General features: G+C 33.9%; 1 protein-coding gene across 2 annotated transcripts in view; it reads left to right on the top strand.

Moving 5' to 3' along the window:
* The window catches only part of Src42A (Tyrosine-protein kinase Src42A), an 82,043-nt gene that overhangs the window by 37,752 nt on the left and 20,087 nt on the right, over window positions 1–24,204 (top strand). For both annotated transcript variants that reach the window (XM_073086803.1, XM_073086802.1), the window contains exon 2: window positions 14,796–14,917. In XM_073086803.1, coding sequence (XP_072942904.1) covers window positions 14,796–14,917 — 122 coding nt within the window. The remainder of the gene's footprint in view (window positions 1–14,795; window positions 14,918–24,204) is intronic.

Here is a 24,204-nt window from a genome sequence, read left to right as displayed (position 1 = left end):
AAGAATATATGGAAGTATTACTATAGTAGTACTATATTCTTTAAAAACAAGCAAAATTATGCTCGATACTGTTACACAAAGGTTTTCTTCATCCCATAAAAATATGGAATAAAATAAAGTACCTACACCAGCTTATTAGATGTTTTGGTCCTCCTATACCTTGCAGTTGAAAAGAGACGGATTACGTGACTATGTGAATAAAAATACTTTCATAAATTCATAATTTAAAATTTTAATGGCCTATTTACTTTATGAACATAGTCACTTCTTGTTATTAAACATTGCTACTCTATTATAATTCTAGAGCACACAGTATCAATAGAGACTCGTAGGTCACGGACACACCTTGCCGTGATCGGTTTGATACGCTGCATTGAATATTAGATATTATGTCTGCTACTCATTATATGAAATTGAAATACCTTGTACATGAATGAGTAGTTATCTACTATATGATATAATGGAATAAAATCTCTATCGTTGTAACTTTAAGTAGCTTGGAGTTTTGTTATATTTCCTAACATCATAACGATATTGAAATATTAATAAAGTTTGAATTCGAGGCGTTTAAAGTTTAAGTATTAATGTGTAATAAGACTAGTTCTTAGACACAAACTCTAAGCATTAAATTCCGAAATCTCGAACACATATTTCAGCTTGATATGATTATTGGGGACTGCAATTAAATTCAACATACTTTTATTTATCCCATACGTACGTTTTAAAAAGCATCAAGCATTTGATCTTAAAACCAGTGTTAAATTTTGTACAGAGATGACTCAATAAAATACCGTAGAAAACCCAAATTACGTTGTTATTGTAAATGAACATAAGGCAGTCCGGTAAATATATTAAATACAGGTATGTAACGTCATACAGTCGTTGTTACTTTTGTGCGAATATGTTCGTTTTGTGTGAAACGTTCTGAAAACCGTTCGTGTTGTGTTCAAAGATGTCAACAATGCTATTGTGCAGAATAAATCCGGGGACTTTCAAACAAACAAATACATTCGCACCGACACTTTGTTGCTTGTTTTGCACTCGGTTCCTGTGAGTTTTTACGCGCATAACTTGAAATCACGGAGATTTTCTCGGGAAGACAAATTAACCCACTTAAGTTAAACATTATGTGCACTACAGATCCGATTCAAATTTCCGTTATCTTATCTTACTTTTATTATAGAAGCTAGTTAAAATAACAGCTAAGTTTCAAACAGTTACTTTAAGACTTTAATCTATTTTATAATTAGTAATCTAATGTACTGTATGAAAAATTATCTTAAAACTTTAAATACTGTGCTGCTCGTGTTAATGCGTGTTATATACGATGTTCATTTTATCTTTAAATCACAATGCCTACCTAAATTCCGTTTGATTAGGAGTCAAAGATAAATAATTTAATTGTTTCAGATAAAATTATATTACATATCGCCACAGTTGTTTTGTATTTTTCGGACATTCAATACGTCTATATTTTCGTGGTGGGCTTATTAAGAGTGCGTGATCTAATACAATGTAATGGTGATTGTGTGTTTAACTATTTGAAACGGAATATGATAGCGACAAAGGTGAAACTTCATAATGCCATGACGCTGCCATTAATTTATTCCTGTAGAACAAATCATGCATACGGAAACTGAAAGGACACGCATTTGGAATAAAAAGTACAGTTACAATTATTTTATTGGCTTGTTCAATGGGAACTGAAATGCAAATGCACTACATAGTTGTCTAACCGTATCAATTGCTCTTTGGTTTTTGTTCACTTTCACTGCTCAAACGCAATGATTTGGGTATCGTTTCGTGACGTGCTGCTTCGCGACGTTGATAGTTTTTTTTACTAACTCGAATACAGAGACAGAAGAATATCGCTTTCTACACAGGTCGAATCGTGGGAGTTGTTTCATTCATTTTTTGTTATGATTGTCGCGCTAGTAATGTGCACATCACTATGGAGCGTTTGAAGTCTAAGATATGCATCCTACATGTGTATACTACTACAACTAGTTTATAGATGTAAAAAACCTTTTTGTGGTTTTTTACATGTATAAACTAGTTGTGCAAGTGACCTAAAACGTGCTTACAACATCTTAATGTAAATGTATCACCCTCATGTCTTTTCGTTGCCAAGGAATCGCATATTACCTAGTATTATGAATGTTATTCTCATTTTGACTAGAATTAGTATCAGACATGTCCGTGATAATGAATTACCTATAGTTTCAGTAATTAATGTATTTGCATTAGGAAAAAAAAACGTTTAATCCCACACTTAAATTTTCCCACGTCGTGAAACTTGTGGACTTTTCGAACATGAAACTGTGTACCTTAGACTATAAACCTTAACGTGTGTAAGTCGAAGTATCTTATATACTTACAATGTCTTTGGCTGTGTAAAGAATATTATTACAATTTCATCCGGCCTGATAATTGAACTCCAGTAATTATGGCCATTAGATCACTCTTCAATTGGCGATTTATAATTCCATGTAAATGTTTCATTGTTCAAATGACACACGTGTTGGAAAATCGATAGAAATGGCCGTTCTTATCACAGTGGTCGACGGAGGTCGTCCGCCGTAGAAGAACAATACAACTGGTTTTATGGTTTGTTTTTATTTTTTATGCACGCGAGCCGCGCGCGCACCGCCCGCCGCTGATATAATCTTACCTTATAAATATGTTTCCAATATTCCTATACGTATGATAAATGTGTAAGCTCTTCTTGTCAGTACATTTTGAATGTTTGCAAAAGTATTAATCTTACTTAATAGGTACTATAACTCTCTTTAGACTGTTTCATATCGAGTGGCCTAATAAATGGGAAGGTTTAAATAACCCTAACTTCACAGTCATTCAATGCAAATATTCGTAAAATCTTATTTGGTATTTAATAGCTTATCAAAACGTATTATTTCTGTTAAACGTAAGGTACTTAAATGGATCGATGATAACTGAATGATATAAAATTTAAAACAATTTACATTATTATATCAGCTTAAACTCTACTCTCACAATTTGGCCCTCACACCGATAGCGTATCGATGTAAGAATTTCTCATAGATATTTAAGTCATTAAAGAACCATCTTTTTAAAAACATTTTAATGATACCTAATAGGTAAAATTGTTCCAACGAATGATTAGTGATTGTAACAAGCGATCGATCTACTTAAGTAATCAAAATCGTATCAAATGACAACAATGTTATTCGTCATCATAATTATGATACGTACGTATTAACTTCTTCATGTGGCTTTGCTCGAGTTATCGTATCACGTGTTTAATGTTAAAAACAATATGTACCTACTGTTTTCTGTTATATGTTATCTATAAGACTACTCAAGATACAGACACAAAAAAATATTTTGGTATCATAGACAAAAATATTCCCAACTTTAAGAAGATTATTATTTCCAAATTCGAACAAGCAAATTAATTTCAATTTATTATAAAGATATAGATTTTATGCGTCACAGCCTTAATGAGATAATTTATATGGTAATGAGCGAGACATCGCGCAATTAATATTTTCGCCTTCGATCAATAAATAATTCGCAGCAATAGATGGCGAGTTAGTTTTTCGCATCATGCCCTTAATCGATCAACAAGAGGTAGTAATTTTTTACGACTCATTGTAATTTGCTAATAATAAATAATTGCAATTGTGTTGCTAGTAGACTGCCTAATATAACTACGAGCGTATTTGTTTGTAAGTCAGAAATAATGGCAGGAAAATTTTCGCAATGTTGTCGATAAACAATAATTTCATTAGAAAATGAAGGTGGTAGAACCCTTTGTGGTTCGACTCCGGCGGCACCACCGCCACACCTATTTCTACCTAATAACAGCAGTGTTAAGCGCTGCTGTGTTCCGGTTTAAAGGGTGTGGTAAGGGAGACAGACTTTTCCGAGGCGTTCCAGCTTAGTCCTCAGGGGTAGCGGCGCATCTGTGGCCGACCTCAGGTAGGAATATCTAATCCTATCTGGGGTTGATTACAGATGTCCATGGGCGGCAGTAGCCACTTACCATCAGGTGGACTGCATGCTCGTCTGCTACTCTTATATTATATAAAAAAAAAATGTAGTATATTCCAAAAAAGATTTCGTTTTCTTAAATACGTAATCGGATTAAGCTCTATATCCATCGTGTAATGATAAACATACATCAATTTCCACATTTCACAACTTTTTTCGATTCATATTTTTAGTTACGCCATGTTAAGAAATAAAAATTGTTTTGGATGGTAAACATTTGGCAAGTGTACACGACACTTGGCGACTATGAGCTGCAATTAAGGCACGAGTTATCTGTAATATTTTTAACTAAAATGTAACTTTTTTCTAGCAAAAACAAAGCAAACAAATCTTTTATACAATGAAAATCATAGTTTTATTCCATTAGATAGGGATTATCGGGACCAAAAGTTTCCTCTCCTATAAATTGCAATAAAATGGGTTGACAGGTATTTGACAGACATGTGATTTTTATATTACAAGACATTCTAACAATATTATGTTAGTCACATAATTCTTAAAATGAACAAATAACGGAAATGTTCAGTCGGTCGTTAGATGTATAGCTTGTCAATTTGACAAATGCTGTGAAATTAGTCAGCGACGTTTCAATTTTGTTTGTTTACGATCTGAAGGCTTCTTGCATAATGTGCGTAATGCAAATCCTTGAATATTTAACTATGTCGTTATAGTATGTGTATAAGTTATTCTCAGTATGTTGTATGTATGAATATTTAACTATGTCGTTATAGTATGTGTATAAGTTATACTCAGTAGTAAGCTGTTGGGAAGTCCTTATTGAAAATTCAATCTATGTCTCAATATGCGTCTGTTATCCTTATCTGTCACTTGTCTGAATAAGTAACGGACAAACCCATATTGCTTGCGAATATACCGTTTACTTTATTATCTTTAATGGGGTTTTTGGTTCATGCATCTCCGTACAAAAGAATCACCTCTTTACGTTATATTTCATTTTGAAGTTCAGCTCAATGTCTCGGGTAACATGCTATATGATGTTTATCTTGTCACAAGAAAGAATTATTGGCATCATTTTACGTACACCTTGGATTTATTATAACAGCTAATGTTTTAAAAATATTCTTTTCACCAAATATTAATTTCAACGTGATTAAGCGGAGGTAATTTATAATAATGTTCGTTGTGAGGATAATGAAAGGCATAAAGATTAATAGGAAAACATAATTAAACAATTAACTACAATGTGTAAAAACGTTAATTAATACAAATCTATGGAGTAATGTAGTTAACTTTTACAATAATAATGTGTAGTGTTTCTATGTAAACTTTAAATGCCGTGCAAGGATGTTTACGTGGCTGGACCTCCACTCTGTAAAAACGTGGTCTCTGAAGGGTTCGATACAGGCAAGTGATATCGACGTGACAAATTTTCTCCCACGGCGTCTACAGTCTACAAACACACAATGCAATTCTAAAACCATCGCGGAGCTCAATCCAATTTCCATTACGTTTATCGAATAATTACTAGAACTAATCATTATAACCCATTGAATTAACATCACGTGGACTTAAACACACCTATAGCTACTGTGACACGTTGCGTTCAACATGATATTCAGACTGCGTCTTGGCAAATGCCTATAACGCAATGTGCAAGTGCGATGAAACTGCAAATTATATGCGACATGTGTTAAGCTTAGTAACAGTATCTAGCGATGAACTAAAAACTAGTCTTGATGCCTCAGACGCGATCTTACACACTTGTCCATCACACAAGACAAGACTAGAGATGGCTGCTTACACTGACATCATTTGCTTAATCGAATTATTATTTGGATTTGTCGAATAGTTTTGCCAAAAGTGTATCGAATGCAATCGTCAATACTCATATGTAACCGCATAGCATTTGAATAATTACTTACAAATCTATATTTAACAATCATTAATTGCTTTTGCCTTATTTTAGTAATTTTAAATTTAATAATAATATTCAGATAAGGACTGAAATATTACTACATTTATAAGGAATGAACATGGGCAATATTACACGTAGGCAGGTAAATCAATCGAATAGACGAACAATCATTCGAATGAATCAATCGTTTCGCACATCTCTAAGGGCGGTCCTATAATTAGATTACCCATCTAGCGAGCAACCTGGGGCCAGGTTGGACTGGCTTAGCAAAAAAATAGAAGCAGCATCGACACGCGAAGTTCAACGATCGCCACTTCACCCGTTAACTAAATATAAAATACCTATCGTGTGTTTAGATCACGGAAATCAATTAAAAACTCTTATCTCTACTAGAATTGCACTTTTATTAGCTTGGACCATGTCCATAAAGCGCTTTATTCGCTTCTCAGTAATGTAACGTTTGAATTTACACGTTACTGTATTACGAAAGGCTTGTACGTCGAATTCGTGTTGCTTGGAATCTTGTACTATTAATTTTACACATAAGTTCTATTGTAGGATTTGTCTGTTTTATGTAATTATCCTGATTGCTTAAATATTATTTTGGTTTGCATTTAGTAAAAATATGTCAATTGCATATGCTTAATGCAGTTTTTAATAAAAAGTAAAATATATAATGTATATAACTAACCTACGCATATACCTATGTAAAGAGAACAATGGTCGGCCTTAAAACTTGTCATTTAAGAGTCTGCACAAGTTAAAAGTTGGAAAACAAAAAGTTAAGAGCAAAATATTACATACCTAAGTTGTAATTACTGAAAACTAAATAAAAATAATATTGAACGCTGTACACTAATTGACTGCAAAAATGATGAAAGGTGCAAAGTATAAAATAAGATAAACGCATAGTGCCGCGAGCGGAAGAATGTAAATTAATTAAAACATAACTTTAAGCGACAGCTTTTAATATGACAGATAGTATCTATTAGATGTTCTTAAGTCATACTGCCGTATAAAGCGGGTATATAAACTAAACAACTTTGTATTCTGTTAACTACTGAACATTAATAATTGCAAATTTATTCCCATTACTTTTACAAATCCACAAGTAGGTCACGAATAGTTGTCTTCGTTCAATACTTGTTATAACGAATATTGCCTCTAAGTCTTAACACTTTTACTCAACATTTTCTAGACAATGAAGCCAAGTCATATTTGCGCATTAATATTTGAACTTTCCAATGTCTCCCAATTGAAACATGTAGAGTAAATATAACTGCAAACGAGTTAATAAACTATACTGTTGCCACTTAGTCATCGTAGACTATTTGATTAGGTTTTTCATTTAAAATCTTTGGCAACTGAGATCGATTAGCTATCTTTGGCAACTTAGATTAAAAGTAGATCTGAAAAACAAAACATACTTGAATTTAAATAATGGCATTTCTTTTTATAATAATAATATAGGAGTAGCAGACGAGCATACAGTCCACCTGATGGTAAGTGGCTACTGCCGCCCATGGACATCTGTAATCAACCCAGATAGGATTAGATATTCCTACCTGAGGTCGGCCACAGATGCGCCGCTACCCTTGAGGACTAAGCTGGAACGCCTCGGAAAAGTCTGTCTCCCTTACCACACCCTTCAAAACGGAACACAGCAGAGCCTAACACTGCTGCTGTGGTGCCGCCGGAGTCGAAAGACAAAAGGTTCTACCACCTTCAGATTCTACCACCTTCATTTATTTGGTTATATAAGGCTTCTGTAAATGCGTAGGCAGGTAGATACTACATAGATGCAAAAATATATAATCGTTACGTTACAACATTTACATAATTCAGTCGCCACCATTTTATTGGCGATTTCATTCTTGGTCGTCATTATTTAATATTTTCATAGACGTCGAAACCGTGATTAACAAGCTATAATAAGCTAAGTAATATTGTAAATATGACGATTATCATTGCGGTTACGTTTATAAAATATAAAGCTTTATTTCCTCAGATTACGTAAATATCAGTAGTATTTCCTTCTATCCATACAGTGCGTGGAGATAACCGAAATTCAAGTTTCATATGCAATACTAACTTTCTTCTACCAACTTTCGCTTTTGCCTCCGTTTTTTTTTCGAAATATTCTCAATAATCACGTGGTCTGTTTGTTATAAAATACATTTTTTTTATATATTTGTGTTGCTTTTATTCTATCGGATTTAAACGTACGCAATATCATTTTCAAAATTGTGATAAAATTTTAATATGACCCAGAAATTTCGCATTCATTTAATGTCAATTTTAAATAATTTGACTCGAATTTGAGTAGAACCCTCTCTTATAAACGTAAATACATGATAGATAAAATATTCAACATAATCAAAAACATTATGTAAGTTATTTTATCAGGCTGAAACTTTTATTTTATTATAAACGATTATAATATATCAGTCGTTGTAGAGGTTGCACCCGTATATCATTTAACATTGATTCTTAGTTGAGGTTAGGTTGGTATAATTGTTTAAAACCGATAATGCATAGCGTGAGGTTAGGATTAATAAGATCGAGGTGACGATTTCTCTTAAACTATATGCGGGTCAAGGTCGATCTAACGTCGCCCGCGCGCTCCGTAAAAGCTACTCTGATCTCGTGGACCACGAGAACGTCGAAAGATCGGCGTCATTTCCTATTATATTATAGGAAATGACGTATTCTGGAATCATCTAACAATAGGAAATGATATGTATTCGTATAGTATGTATATTTAAAAAAATATTGTCATTTTTACGAATAAATCATAGGTTTTTGATTTAAATGTTAAATTGCTTTTAGATTTTTTAAATTCTCATGTATATTATAGCGTTGTCATAAATTCTATCTAAAATGCAGATCCTTTACACCCATTTTTGGATAAAAAAAACGTAAACGTAAAAAAAACAAAATTGTGTAGATGGCAGGATTGTCAAATTTCGGTCTCTGGTAAGCAAAACATTGTAGAGATTGATTATTAATAAAGGACCCAAGGGTATATTTTCAATCGATTTTTCGTCAAAGTAAAATTGAACCGAAATAGTCAAAAGTGTATTCGATATTCTATTTACGTTCTAAACACCTTTTCTTCCATTTCTATAAAAGACGTACGATAAATATAGACGTGCGATAGTAAAACTATTTCGTCGATCAAGGTTGGGAATGCCTGGCTTAGATCGACTCGCGCCACAAGTTTAATAACCGCGTTATACTGTAAGGCTGCGTATAAAAATAGACGCAACTTAGTCCTAGTCATCGGTCGGTCGTTTTATTTTCGTCCGCTTGTACTGACGATAAATTAGCGTCGTGAGTAATTAACTGAAGATAATGAATTGTTTCGTTTTAATTAAGGGATGGAGTTCTCCTTTTTTAACTTAAATGAGATTGAAATTAGAATTACAAAGTGAACTGCATAAGTTGTATTACAAAGCGGATTAATTATCGAAATTGCATTTATCTTTACATCTCTGTCTTATCACTCGATACATATCAATCTATCGGCAAATGGTAATCAAGAGATTCGATACGTTATTGAATCCGTCTTTGCGTACGCATTATTTCAACGAGTCAATAAATTCTGTATGCGTAGCGAAAGGCCTTCATTAACGACTAGTAACCTATCTATGACCCTTAGGACGCCCTTAGCACGTGACGAGGTCTAACCTGTGGGTAATAAAAGCTGTCGATCGCGCGCCCTTTTCACGGAATATTTTTATGAATATTGCGGCATTGTGCTTGATTGTTATCCTCGTCTGCTAGTTACTTACATACAATAGTGTAAAACAGACGGTTCGTGCTCTGTTTGACGTGGTTACCAAGATAACATAATTATAGGTGCCTACTTACCTACTAATTTGTGAAATATAGCGGTTGTAACATCATTCGCAACTATTTTAATTCAAATTGTTTTTCGACTTATTATTCTTATATAATATTATTTTTTTTTCGTACTATTACGTGCGTATATTAACGTTATTCCACATAGTTATTCAAAAATATAATGTAAGGCTTTGTATTGTGAAAATACATTTAAGATCTTGATAACATAAAGTTAGGTACAATTAAAATATTATTGCTCAAAATGTGAAGATCACCCACTCGTAATTCCACATTATAAACATGTAAATTTTATAAAGAATTAGATAAAAAATACAACACAATAAAATATATTTTTTAAAGGATTATTGACATATGAACATATCAACCAAAGTATCTTACAGTAGAAGGTATGCGCATACAAACTGTACATGTTGTACCTATATGATATGTTCTTAATGCTCAAAGCTCTTACCAGATTTACATCAAATATGTGACTGATCACAGCTACTTTAACGGTTACTTAGCTGCATTACGTTCCACTGCTGGGTACGGCCTTCTCAATTGAGGGCGACTCTACCACACTGCTCCAACACGACTTAGCGGTTGCATTTACGTATTTAAAAAAAACACTTGCATCAGGTATTATGTCGACAAAAAATATTAGTTTCAAATACCTATCTAATCTTTTTTGTCTGGGCATGTCGCGCCATACGAAACGGGAATATTTTTATCATGATTGCAATCGTGATGGTGCAATTGTGATAATGGCATAATCAAAGCCGATTTCTATCTGCGACCATGTGTGTCAGATATTAAGGGCAGTTTTGTTTGAACTTTACTAGATTGATAGTTATCTACCAATCCGCACTGGAGCAGCATGGTGGAATACAGATCTCCAAAATTTAAAGGTTGAAGCCAAGGAATTGAAATAACTTAATAATTAAAAAGTTGGTGGTAACCTTTTCCGCAAAACTTGTGATGACTACTGGAACATTTTATGGTGTCGATTTTTGATGATGGTGTTGTAAAACTGACTTTAACTTCTTATCTTGTTAATATTTTTAATTAATGGCATACAATAATTTTCTTTAAATATCGGACAGCAGTTGTTTGTGTCTTTCAAGAAATATGCGAGCAACGATAACCCAGAAAATTGACAAGCATATTACGCCCAATTTCATTTTGAAAAATGTATGTTACCGTTGGAATCGTATATCGCGGCTGTCATAAATACGAATTTCTTTCTTACTTTGGTTATGAATCGAAACATTATTTTCTGATTCTCATTTTGAAACTGTAATTAATACACGACACATCTTTCATGTACTCGATAAGGATCGGTATGTTGGGGAAGTTCCTTTAATTACAGCCCTGGGCTTTGCTTTTACGTAGAATCCATTGAACAGTGATAATTATGAGTACGATCGAAGTCCGATGGCACGTTTATCGTCACGAACACCATAGATATTATGATAAATGTAAGAAACGAGTGAATCGTAAATTAAATTGTCTAAGGTTAATTAAATGAATAATCTACTTATCTAACTATCAGTTGGTACCTATAAAATATTTTGAAAGATTAACGCCTGAAGCTTATCTCTGAAGGTTGCGTTACTATTTGTGGCAATCTCAAATAAAGCTACCCAAGTTTTTGCTGCAGGCATTAATTGAAGGTGGTAGAACCCTTCGTGGTTCGACTCCGGCGGCACCACCGCCACAACTATTTCTACCTAACAACAGCAGTGTTAGGAGCTGCTGTGTTCCGGTTTGAAGGGTGTGGTAAGGGAGACAGACTTTTCCGAGACGTTCCAGCTTAGTCCTCAGGGGTAGCGGCACATCTGTGGCCGACCTCAGGGAGGAATATCTTATCTTATCTGGGGTTGATTACAGATGTCCATGGGCGGCAGTATCCACTTACATCAGGTGGACTGCATGCTCGTTTTCTACATCAATTTCATAAAAATACATTTTATTAAAAAATTCCACTACTATGTTTAAAATGATATCATTCTGCTTCTATAGAAAACTGATGTACATTTTATTTTAGTTGTTATTTGAATTCAGGATCTGACACTTCTCCGATATCTATCTACCTGATAATATCTCTATTGTTGTATTCTTATAAACACCGCGTGCAACTTTATACATTGCTTAGATATAATTAATTGCAAAAATATTCCATCGATGCAAAATTAATTAAAAGACGACCTTGATGTTTCCTCTTTATGTTTTCTTAAATTCGATACAATATTCTTCTTTGTTCTCTTTGGAATATGTTTTGTAAATATGCGAGGGCCGAGAAGATTCTATAAACTATTGTTAATATGTAATTTGATATTTACTTATCTTTAATATTTATTTAGCCTTCTATCTTATTGTGTTGCGATGTGTCAATGCAAATAATTGTGGTACAGGATCCCTAGTATAGTTTTCATCATTTATTACTAACAAGCTGATTTTTCGTGAGTAGCTTCGTTTCGACAAGACGCCCAACATTTTTCCTTACAGCAATGTTGGTAAATGGTAGCTTGATGGGGCAGCAAGGATAAAATATGTTGACCGGACGAATTCTAAAAATTTATTACTAACCAAATTTTTCTTTGTTAATTATCAAGATAATTATTTAAATAACGTGAAAAAATTTTTGTCCTACAAAATATAAGGTTTTTATTAAGGCGTCCCCCCTCTCCAACATGTATCATAAACAAGGTCATGAAAAATAATTACTAACCAGCTGATTTTTTTTTTATTGGCTGTCTACCATTTACATAGTCTACCATGCACATTGTCCTACAAATTGCATGGTATGTCATCTCGGACCTACGCTGAAAAGATGTTAATTCCGCAGGATTATTTTTTTTATTAGTAACTGTAGGACAAAGGTATCACGTGATAGGATAATATAATTTTTATCTAAATAAAACAATGTCCTACAAAAAAAAGGGTAACTTTTATTAATCCTACAAGATTTGTAATTTAACTATAATATAATATAAATAAACTATAAAACTGGCGGACTGGAATAACGTACTTCGCAATTTGTAGGACAATGTGGGTAGTAAGCTGTGTAAATGTTAGACAGCTAATAAAAAAAAAATCAGCTGGTTAGTAATTATTTTTCATGACCTTGTTTATGATACATGTTGGAGACGGGGGACGCCTTAAAAAAAACCTTATATTTTGTAGGACAAATATTTTTTCACGTTATTTAGATAATTGTCTCGATAATTAATAAAAAAAAATTCGGTTAGTAATATTTTTTTTTGATTCGTCAAATCAACATATTTCATCCCTATTATTTTAGTTATAAACCACAATCGAGAACTTTCGTACGAGAATTTGTTGGGCGTCTCATTGAAACGAAGCTATTCTGGAACACTCAGCTTGATACTAATTATTTTTACATTAAGTATTAGTACTACAACTTTTAAGTGTAGGTCCGAGATGACATACCATGTAATTTGTAGGACAATGTGCATGGTAGACTATGTAAATGGTAGACAGCCAATAAAAAAAAAATCAGCTGGTTAGTAATTATTTTTCATGACCTTGTTTATGATACATGTTGGAGAGGGGGGACGCCTTAATAAAAACCTTATATTTTGTAGGACAAATATTTTTTCACGTTATTTAAATAATTATCTTGATAATTAACAAAGAAAAATTTGGTTACTAATAAATTTTTAGAATTCGTCCGGTCAACATATTTTATCCTTGCTGCCCCATCAAGCTACCATTTACCAACATTGCTGTAAGGAAAAATGTTGGGCGTCTTGTCGAAACGAAGCTACTCACGAAAAATCAGCTTGTTATTAATAAATGATGAAAACTATACTAGGGATCCTGTACTATTGATAATTGTTGCATCATTTTGTGTTTTCTATATAGCGCGAATGACAATGGGATATTTAATATTCCAATTATTTGATCTGAGTTTATTTTCACCCACGTGCCCAATGCTCTGTACTTACGTATTCAAAAACTTGGAAACTCCAAATATTTTCGGAATAAAAAGTAACTTTAGTTCCTGTAAAATCCTGTATTTTTTCGCAAAAGTCGAGTGAAAATCCATTCAGCTGTTTCCACGCACCACTCCACTGACATTCATTCCCCGACTTTGAATGGTTACTCGAGAGCTCTATATTTTTCGGGTTAAAAAGTAGCACACGCCACTTAACAGGTTAAAGCCTTCTATTTTTATATAAAGTTTGCCCTTAAAAACAAATAAACAGTGCATATTGTTGTGTTTTTATTTTTAAGTAGAGTTCAGTCATCTGACTATTACCTAGTTTCTTATAGAAAGCTGGAAATTATTCCGAAAGTCTATAAATAAAGGCTATTAAGATTCTAAAAATCTTTATCCAGTCGCCCTTATAGGTAGGTACTTCGGAAGTTGTCCTTATTCACGTACAACAATATGTCGCAACTTACGTTGTGATTAAAAACTAAATGATAAAACTAAGTGTTATTGAAAGTTCTAAAAACATCTTATATAGCGAAGTAGCGTATTACAATGCCGTAAGTACATGTTGTTATGTTAAAAACGGTTACTACAATAACTGCTGTGCTCTCGTCGCGGCAAACGTACGCGAATTGAATGCAAAATACTTATTCATTCGCCTCAGTTGAGTCATCGACGCCCCGCTTTCTGGTCTGCATTATCGCGAAGAACGGCTTTAATCTTCTGTAATCTAACATGTTTTCGCCACTGTACATGATGTTTTAGTCAGTAGTCATGTTGGGACAATGTAGCTAACAAATTTGGCCGCCGAGTGAAATACGCGGACGACTGTGTCTTTGTTTTAGAAATAACACTATTTTCCCATGATCATTATAATTATACTTAATTATATGGTATCAAATCTTCGGTATATTCAGACTAATCAAATCAACTTTCTTTGCCGAAAAATGTGTTTCAATTGTAGTAGCCGTGTTAATTTTCGTTTAGTTTTTCCGACATATTTTACATATTTAATTAATAAGATACATTTATGTTAACAAAATACGATTAATAAATCATATTATTTCCTTGTTTCAGATGGTATTTTCGCAAAATAAAACGAATCGAAGCTGAGAAGAAGCTACTTCTACCCGAAAATGAGCATGGCGCTTTCCTTATCAGGGACTCAGAGAGCCGCCACAACGACTTCTCTCTATCAGGTAAATTATTTTATAACATACTATCGCTGTATATGTGAAACGGGTGATACCGCATTGCGTTTTGCAAATGGAAATTCGTAATAGGAAACAGTACTTTTGTATAGGATTATTCAACACGAAACTAATGATTGTGGAATTTCATTATTGGATACGTACATAGATGGTTATATGCCTACATGCCTCCAATTATGTACTAGTCGTATATTTCACTAAATAAACTAATTGAATTTGTCCATATACCTTCTTGTAGTATAAATCTATTAAATCTACTCTAGCCAAAATAATAATATCCATTCGAGAAACTCCCGTGTAACAGGCATAATTCATTTTCTTAGATATCATAATTGCTTGCATTTAATGAAATCGATTAATTTTATTGACGCGTGTTTAAATCACTTTCTAAACGCACTTTTGAGGCCTATCAATATGCGGAATTAATACGTCAACTACTCGTATGTACTTCTCTCCTAAGTACCTAGCATTTTTCATATAATCTACTATACTACTGGTCACTTTTTTACATATCATTTGTAGCTGTAACTACTTTCCTTGTTTTGCAATCGTATGCTTTAAGGACATATAGCCAATAAGGACATGACATAGTTAACGCATGCACTTCTTTATGTTGGCTACCTGGTGTTGTAACACGACATAGCATCATCGATTTATAGTAAACCTATAAACCTTTTTTTTTTTTTTTTTGTTTTCGAGGGGGAAACCTTCAAAAGGTACCCGACGACGTGGGAGCGACGCCGGGTTATGTGGGATTTTTACTCACTAAAACCCCCCCGGTGGCCGTCCTCAGCGCTTGGTGGAGAACTCCGGGATCTCCAATGGAACACAACCGGAGTCCTCCAAGCGCAATACCCCGGTCGGGCTCTGCCCTGGGGGGAGCACTTTACGCTCCTACCTCACATCTAGTGTTTACGACGGCATGCGACCACACATGTCGCCGTCCTTCTCGGGGTTACTCTACGGACGGTTTGAGCTCCCACTCTTGCCGCCGGCAACCCCGGAAGCCCCCTTTTAGTCGCCTCTTACGACAGGCAGGGGATACCGTAGCCCTATTCTAGTCCCGGAACTACAGGGACAAGTAAACCTATACCTAACGATTATTGAAGAGTCGTAATGTATAAAAGTTATTTACGGATGTACTAAGACAATGATTAGCTTTTCCTTTTTAAATAGCGAAGTAGCTAAGGAGTACCTATTAAGTTTAAAGAGGCTCAAGTGTTGAATAGACACTACTGCTTGTACAATAATAATATAATAAATAGATATTACTTAGCGCTTTTGTGATATCCTTTAACTTTTATAGAGCCCTTTCAAGCGTGAATAATTTCTTGCGTATTGGTACAAGGGTGTGGATGCATGCTGATTTACTCATGAGGCACCCACCTTAATCCTCAGAAGTAGCATAATAGGCTTCAAGTAGGACAGCAGGTAGGCAGCAGGAAGTTGAATTCGTTACTGATGTCCATGGGCGGCAATGACCACTTAACATCAGATGGACTGCAAGCTCATTTGCTACTCAAGTTTTATAAATGCAGGTGATAAAATAAATAAACATATTACCCTGTGACAGGTGTGTTGCATTCTAGAACGAGACGTCACGTGACTCACGTGTTTATTTGTATGTTAATTATACTATTACGTCGATGTAGGCATAATCTTCTTCCGAACAGAAGGCCAAATGTCGTTGCTTTATGGCGGATTTGTTGTTATAATATAGAAGAAGTAAAACGAGCGTGCAATTTATCTGATGACTATTGCCGCCCATGGAGATTAGAGTCCAACCAGATATAGGTATAGCACCAAGAAGGATTCTAAAATAAAGATATACGCGTTATTTCCGCAGTCGAACAACTAATACGTAGTTGTAACCACCGTTAAAACGCCATATAGATCGAACTGGTCACATTTTGTAAGACACCTAACGACAAAACAAGGGTCTCGGTACACGAGCAACTTATGCGGGAAACGCTATTATTAGAACCGTTATGAACATGTTTGACTCGTTTAAATATTCATATTAAGTATCTTGTTAACATTATACATATTTTGATTACGTATGTGAAATCCAATCACGTATTACATGTCTTTAAAGTTTAATTTTATGTGAATTTATTCAGCAATAACTATCAGTTGTACATCCATTTACTTATGAATGTGTAAATTAAACTTATCTATAGAAATAAGTTAAATTTCAGTCTGCTTGTAACTTTGCTGATTTTCACGATAACGAACTTAATAATCAGTTGTTTTTTTTTTTGAGTTGTTAAAAACTATATTGTTTGTCGATTATTCTCTGTTCATCTTAAACATCAGTTGAGATGGATAATTGAAATTGACTTAAACTTTCCGGACGTCACGGAAGTAATATAAGCAATGATTTTACTTCGTAAATAATTAGGTGTTCCTGGGTGGAAGTTAAAAAATCCTTAATATTTTTTCCTACTAGCTGAGTCCGCGGTATTAAATTGTATTGAAACATTTATGTAAAGTAGACAGAACTATTAACATCGATGTAATAGCTCGCATTACCTTTGATATATAAACGAAGTACCTCATTATAATATTAGTAAACAATAGTGTCATATGTAGTACCTACTAACTAGTACAGCCTTCGTGACTAAGCCACGGCATAAGATGATCACACAAAACTAACTAACACTGATCACACAAAACTAACTATTCTAGAACAGAACCCGTCCACAGTCGGTCTCGGAGATCCAATCCCGATGTTAAACCGGTTGGAGTTTTTCTAAGTGCCCCTGGAACGCGCCGTGGGAACAAAGCTATGCAACCAAAGGCCAGCCCGATAGATACCTATCTCATAACTATAACACTTGTTTATTCACCCGAGTACCGTAAGACTATGAAAAAACGAAGTGCACAAGATTGTGTTCGTGTTCATACATAGGTATTTTTAGATTATGTTGTCTCTTTTTCCCAACTAACTGTGTTCAATGGTTTCCATTACGTTAAAGTCTATTTTTGAGGACAATAATTTTAAAAAGAGTTTTAAGAAACTATCCGAATTACAAGGTAACCTCTGAATTATACAGCTCTTCATTGCCTATTTTTATTCAAGTTTTGACGGTCACGTCTTTTAATAAAGTACTTACCTTGGTATCAAAATTCCTTGTCATTAACGTTACAATAAATTACAATGCAGTGACGCCGTGTCTGCTAATAGTTTAAAAACACAGATTTTTTAAAGTTTACTTAAAATTCATAAAATGCAGCAAGGTTCACTTGTGCATAAATTATACGTCAATGTTCTTATTTCGTGGTTTTGTTTCGCGTTCATTTATATTCAGTGAATCTTCTTGAGATCCACTGCAGAGAGATTTAACCTACTTCACGAGTAATGCAGCTAATGGATCCCATTAGGGATGGGCAAGCACATATCGAATTATAAATTACGAATTGCGTTCACAACGATCAATCGAAGCTTAGGTTTTACAGACAGACATACGAGTTTTAAAACGGATGTAGAAAGTTTTCGAAAACAGAGTCGAGCAATTCTGTTTTATTTATTTTTATCGATTATAATATTAACACTTTGTCGTTAAGTGATATGAGTAATATAAGAAATGAAACGACTCTACCGGAATATTTTATCAACACAATTCTTAAATGACATACAGATATAATACGATATATTATTTCAATGAGAGGAAAAATAATTTAGTGATACCAATTATTGTGATTAACAATTCGAACAGTACATGCATCATAATTTTATCATTAGGAAGCTTCGATCACTAATAAGAACTAGTGATCGAAGTTAGGAAGTATTAGTTAAAATTAATTAAGTTTCAATAATAATGTTTAATTTTACGAACGGCCCAACTCTATCAACTCGACCACAAACGCAAATCCACGTCAGTCGCAGACTTTACTACTTCATGAAGCGCCATATGGAATTTTAAACAAATCCTACTTTCAGTTCACTGCCTCTGATTCGCTAAGTTACAGTCTGAATTAAAAATCGCGCGAAATAAGCTATTCCTATCGAACGACATTATGCAATGGCAGAAGGCACGAGCCGTTACCACACACAAGAAAATTGATCGTAATTAAGATTATTTTTATTCTTCGTTCGATTCCACGAAGGCTACCGATAATTTTATTGTGAAATATGAATTATTACAGAACGTTATAATTTCTATGGCGGTAATTATTATGGTAGGTATTCAAGAGGAATATAATAAATCGGAGTTATAGTAGATTAACTCAATAGCAAATAAAATTATAACAGACAATAAAATTACGATTATAATAGACGCATGACTCAATCGACCTTAACGCGAATCGAATTTTATTTAAAAAGTTAACACAAAATTCGTAAGTAAATTGTTAATCATAACACAGTATTAAAGATTAAAGGATAAAATTAACCAAAGAAGCACACTGGTTTAATAATATATTGAAACGAGTCTGGAGCCCCGCGAAGAGATGAAATTATAATGGGATGGTTACTTGCAGAGCAATCAAAAACGAGTGAGAACCTGTCCTTGACGCGGGAAATTAGCTTTAATGTTTAACTCTTTACTTTTACTCGGTACAGCTTTCGGTTGGCTGACCTTGGGACAGGATGTGTTATCAACGTGATTTCGAGCGCGACGCAACGTTTTTCGATTTTTACGCAAATGCCCTAGAAAGTTTTTTTATAAGTTTAAAGTAGAAAACGTCAATGCAGTCCGCCTGATTATAAGCAGTGATAGCCGCGGATGAACATCTGTAACCAATTTTATATAGAGTTCTACCTGAAGCTGATCGTAGAAACGTTGCCACTTCTGAAGATTACGATGGTCGTCCTACACATAAAGTTAGACGACGACGAAACGCACGAACTGCTTCATATTCGAACCATGTTTGTTCCACCACCTTTGAAAGCCATCCTCTAGTATACGCTCTCTACTCTTAAGATATGTTTTTTAAGTTCGGTTCTAAAAAATATATTTATCGCTCCCTACAAGACATCCACCGTTGCGTGAAAGTCTTGTCAAACACGGTTTAACTGTTCTCATAATTCGTAGAAGCGAAAGACGTTAAAATTATAAAAGTACGAGAGCGAATTAAAAATGCGAAATGTCCTTTATATTTGCAGTTCCTTGATAGTGACACGTCGCATTGTTTTAAAAAGTTTCATTACAAAACTGCAGATATCTTTTACAATACAATAAGACCCCATAACAAAAAATATATATGCTAGGTTAGATACAATAAGATAATTAATAACTTTTGAAATAATATTGTATCTTTCAAATACATATGAGCAAATGATTTTATAATACGGCGACTGGTATAGGCAGGTACAATGGCTAATAGGCGCTCGTCTGCGTAAGAAATTATATAAAATATGACTCGGTAATGATCATATCACTTACAGGAAAACAACTATTGCCACAATGAATCCTATGACGTGTATAAAATATGTAATTAAGTGCATCATACGAATCGTGTTGTTTTATGTCGTGAAAATGGTGATGCTTAATATAAGAAATACAATAGATTTTATTTATTAATACAGCCTTACGGAATGATTGTGATAATTGTTTTAGAATTTGAAAGCCGCAAGGTTTCCTTATTTTTAAACAAAGCTACATTATTTAAAATAACCTTTCATCATTGTCAAACATTATTTTTAGTACTTATTGATATTACAGTAAGTAAACCTATCGAAAATTTCATTGTCATATTTCTTATTTGGCCGTCAGCCAGTCCGTATTAGATTTTCATTATGTACCTATATAGAATATATTTATTATGTATGTATAAGTTTAGGTATGACTGCGACGCGCAACTAGTAGCGACTACGCACACGACAGTTACCTATCCATTAACCGCCGATGATAAAATACAATTTCTGCATCACAATAGGCAAACATAAATTTAACATAAACTTTCACGTTCAATGAAAGTCAGGTTTCTAAGTAATTAAATAAATGTTATACAAGATCTATGGCCGGAGGACGAAGTTGTATTAGACATCTTCATAAAAGTTTGACTCATATCAGTAATTTCATAATCGATCGGCCATGACACCGCCGTGGCTGCATCTCATTGTAGATTCGGTATTGCAAAATACGACCATGTGAGAAACACCGGAAAAGAGCAAAAGATTGAAATGTTTGTAAAAAGATTATTGTAAATAGCGATGTTGAAATTTTTTGTTTACACGTAGATAAGCGAGTAGATAGAAAACGTATTGTTGACAAAGGACTACCATTCTAGTGTAATGGGACGCTACAATACAAATCGAATGTTCTAAAATGTTTTGAGTCTAAGTATACTGTACAATATTCATTCCAGATCGAATAATTAGGCGTTAGTCAACGTAATTGATTTATAGTCTACTTTTTATTGCACAGCTGTTTGAATTGTCCAGATGGTCAATGCTATTCCATCATTGGCACAAAAATAATACAGTGACTTACGTGACGTGTAGTTTGTCTTGCCTGAATAGTTTAAAGTAACTTATTTTTTTATCAACATAATTATTTCGATTCATAATTATTATTGTAATCTCGCATAGGAGTCCAGCTACTGAAAGATGAATACCCGTTTTCTCCCGCAGTACTTATCTTTAAAATTTCGTAACGAAAATAAAGAATTATTTTGACATTATTCTTGACAGAATAAAATTAAATATTGTAAATGTACATAAAATGCTTTTCGATTGCGAAACAGCCACCAAATAAATAATAAAATAAATAAGATATTGATAATTTAACTGAAAAATATTTAATGAGGAGAATGATTGGATATATATTCGATTGGTTCAAAGTTGTATCTAGCTAGCTAGTGTTGTTCGACTCTAAACCTCGAATATTACCTTACTGATTATCGATATTTTTTCCTGATACCATCTGCAAAGGAAAAAATAAAAAGCAATCTGTAACGGAACAAATTCTTCCTCAATATTAATAACGACTACCATAAGTTTCAAATATGTTCATAAAATATATCGTCGTGAAGATGTATAAGGTCCTTAGTGACAAGGTCGAGGCGCGGCATTTGGAAGCAATCCAAGTGGATTACGGTCGTTGACTTGCAACACGTGGGTTTATTGAAATTGAATCTCTTAACAAACCGTCTCTTCCCTTCCTTGGTGATAGACAGTTGCAATTTATTTTTTATAACTTCTTTTGTAAGCTTATATTTTTTAATTTGTTTTGAGATGTCTTGTGCAATATTATATTTAGTCATGTTGGCATTAGAAATAAGAAAGTCCTTCATAATTTACCTATTCAAATCTTTTTACAGTATCAACCCGCACCCAGCAGCCCTCAAAATATAATAATTATTATGATAGTGACTCATAGAGAATCATAGAGTATGCTCAATTTGAATATTCCTAGAATTTATATAACTTTCATTCATATCTGCCTATATAAATTAATTTGTGACTGATGATAATCTGTGACTTGAAACTCGTATCCATTTCACCGTAGACCAGGTATCTTGTCACAACAGGGGAAAATATAGAAGTTTTTTTTTTTATTATATAGGAGTAGCAGACGAGCATGCAGTCCACCTGATGGTAAGTGGCTATTGCCACCTTTGGACATCTGTAATCAACCCCAGATAGGATTAGATATTCCTACCTGAGGTCGGCCACAGATGCGCCGCTACCCCTGAAGACTAAGCTGGAACGCCTCTCCCTTACCACACCCTTCAAACCGGAACACAGCAGCGCCTAACACTTCTGTTATTAGGTAGAAATAGGTGCGGTGGTGCCGCCGGAGTTGAACCACAGGGGGTTCTACCACCTTAAAAAAAGTAGTCTACTTTTGTAAAAACATATTTTATTTCATAGATATTTTTAGATTGATCGTCATCATAATTACATATTGAATAAAAGTTTTATTTTTTCTGCAATAAAAATAAGAATAATATACATATAGGTCTTGTTGATACAAGCTTCAAGCATATAGAACAATGATTTATCGTAATACGCAATAAATTACCTGCAACCAATTGGGTCAACGTTGCCGCAGAAATTATAGAACAAACACTTTTGTGTAACAGGCAAACACTTGACCATTGTTTTAATATTCCGTATGTGTTGCGCCTCCGCGTCTTCGGAAATCCTAAACAAATAAATCTTAACAACTTTAGTCATCTGAAATCTTGGAATGCCTTTATTTTTTATTATTCAGTCAGTCACGCCTCGGCGATCCGTCGGAATTTTGGATCGGTATATGAAAAGGCAAAAATTTACATATAATACGTATAGGTAGGTACGCTACTTCACATGCCCGACTAGTGACCGGCCCGGTCGTGCGCGTTCTTTTTTAGGTTAAATCATTGTTTCTTTATTTTTGTTGAACACGAGGCATTCCAAGTACTCGGTGTTATCAGACCGCATATGTGGACTTCGCAGAAATATACCTATCCAGGTCGCATGACGGCCAAATGTAGCGATATTAAAAAATGTGTGCAATCATTGTCCTCATCATTTAACATGCACATGCATATATAACACCTCATATAAAAATGTGAGATGACTATATCTTTAACCAAATCATGATAAAATTTCAGAATTTCTTCTAGAATATCTGTTTTCGATAAATTTAAATATTATTTTGACAAGATTTCACTTGAATTTCAATAAAATATTTATACTGAATGAAAATAGTTTAAACAGTGACAGGCGTATATAAATGATTAGTAACGCATTGTGACTTAAACAACTTGCAGACGGCGTGAATAATTTAATAATCTAGTTGTACTGCACTTTGATGCTATTACCTGCTATTCATATAATAAATAGTTTTGAGATTATATGCCTGTTAGCTGTGCTTCATTATTTAACTGAAATAATATTTGTACTGTGAGAAGAACTTTTGTAAAGGAAATTGATTTTTTATTAAATATTTGTCGTCAGCGTCATGAGCTCGGATCTTAATTGAATTTAAATTTATTATACTCACGTATTTCTTTATCTGTGGAATTCAATTATCAGTAGCTTTATTGGTGAAGGAAAATGTAAGGAAAATCTGCTTGTGTGTTTTCCGTTATGCACTCAAAGTCGAAATCCTCATTTGACTGTAGTCTACCATTCTCGTTTTGAAAATAAACCCGAGCCTAACTAAAAAACATGAGTGGTTAGATAGTTCTTATACTGCAGGCATTCATAATCTTTTCATCGTAATAGATCATTTACCACAATATTCCTGTTACCATGAAATACTAAGCATTTGGGAGTGTAGTTTAAAATAGATACATAAACCTCTAAATACCTATTATCAATTTTCACGAGTTCTAGTACT

This window comes from Epargyreus clarus, unplaced genomic scaffold (genome assembly GCF_041222505.1).
Source record: "Epargyreus clarus isolate Ecla_fem2 unplaced genomic scaffold, WU_Ecla_fem_2.2 ptg000024l, whole genome shotgun sequence".
Taxonomy (NCBI): domain Eukaryota; kingdom Metazoa; phylum Arthropoda; class Insecta; order Lepidoptera; family Hesperiidae; genus Epargyreus; species Epargyreus clarus.
This window is presented reverse-complemented; position numbering and strand designations above follow the sequence as displayed.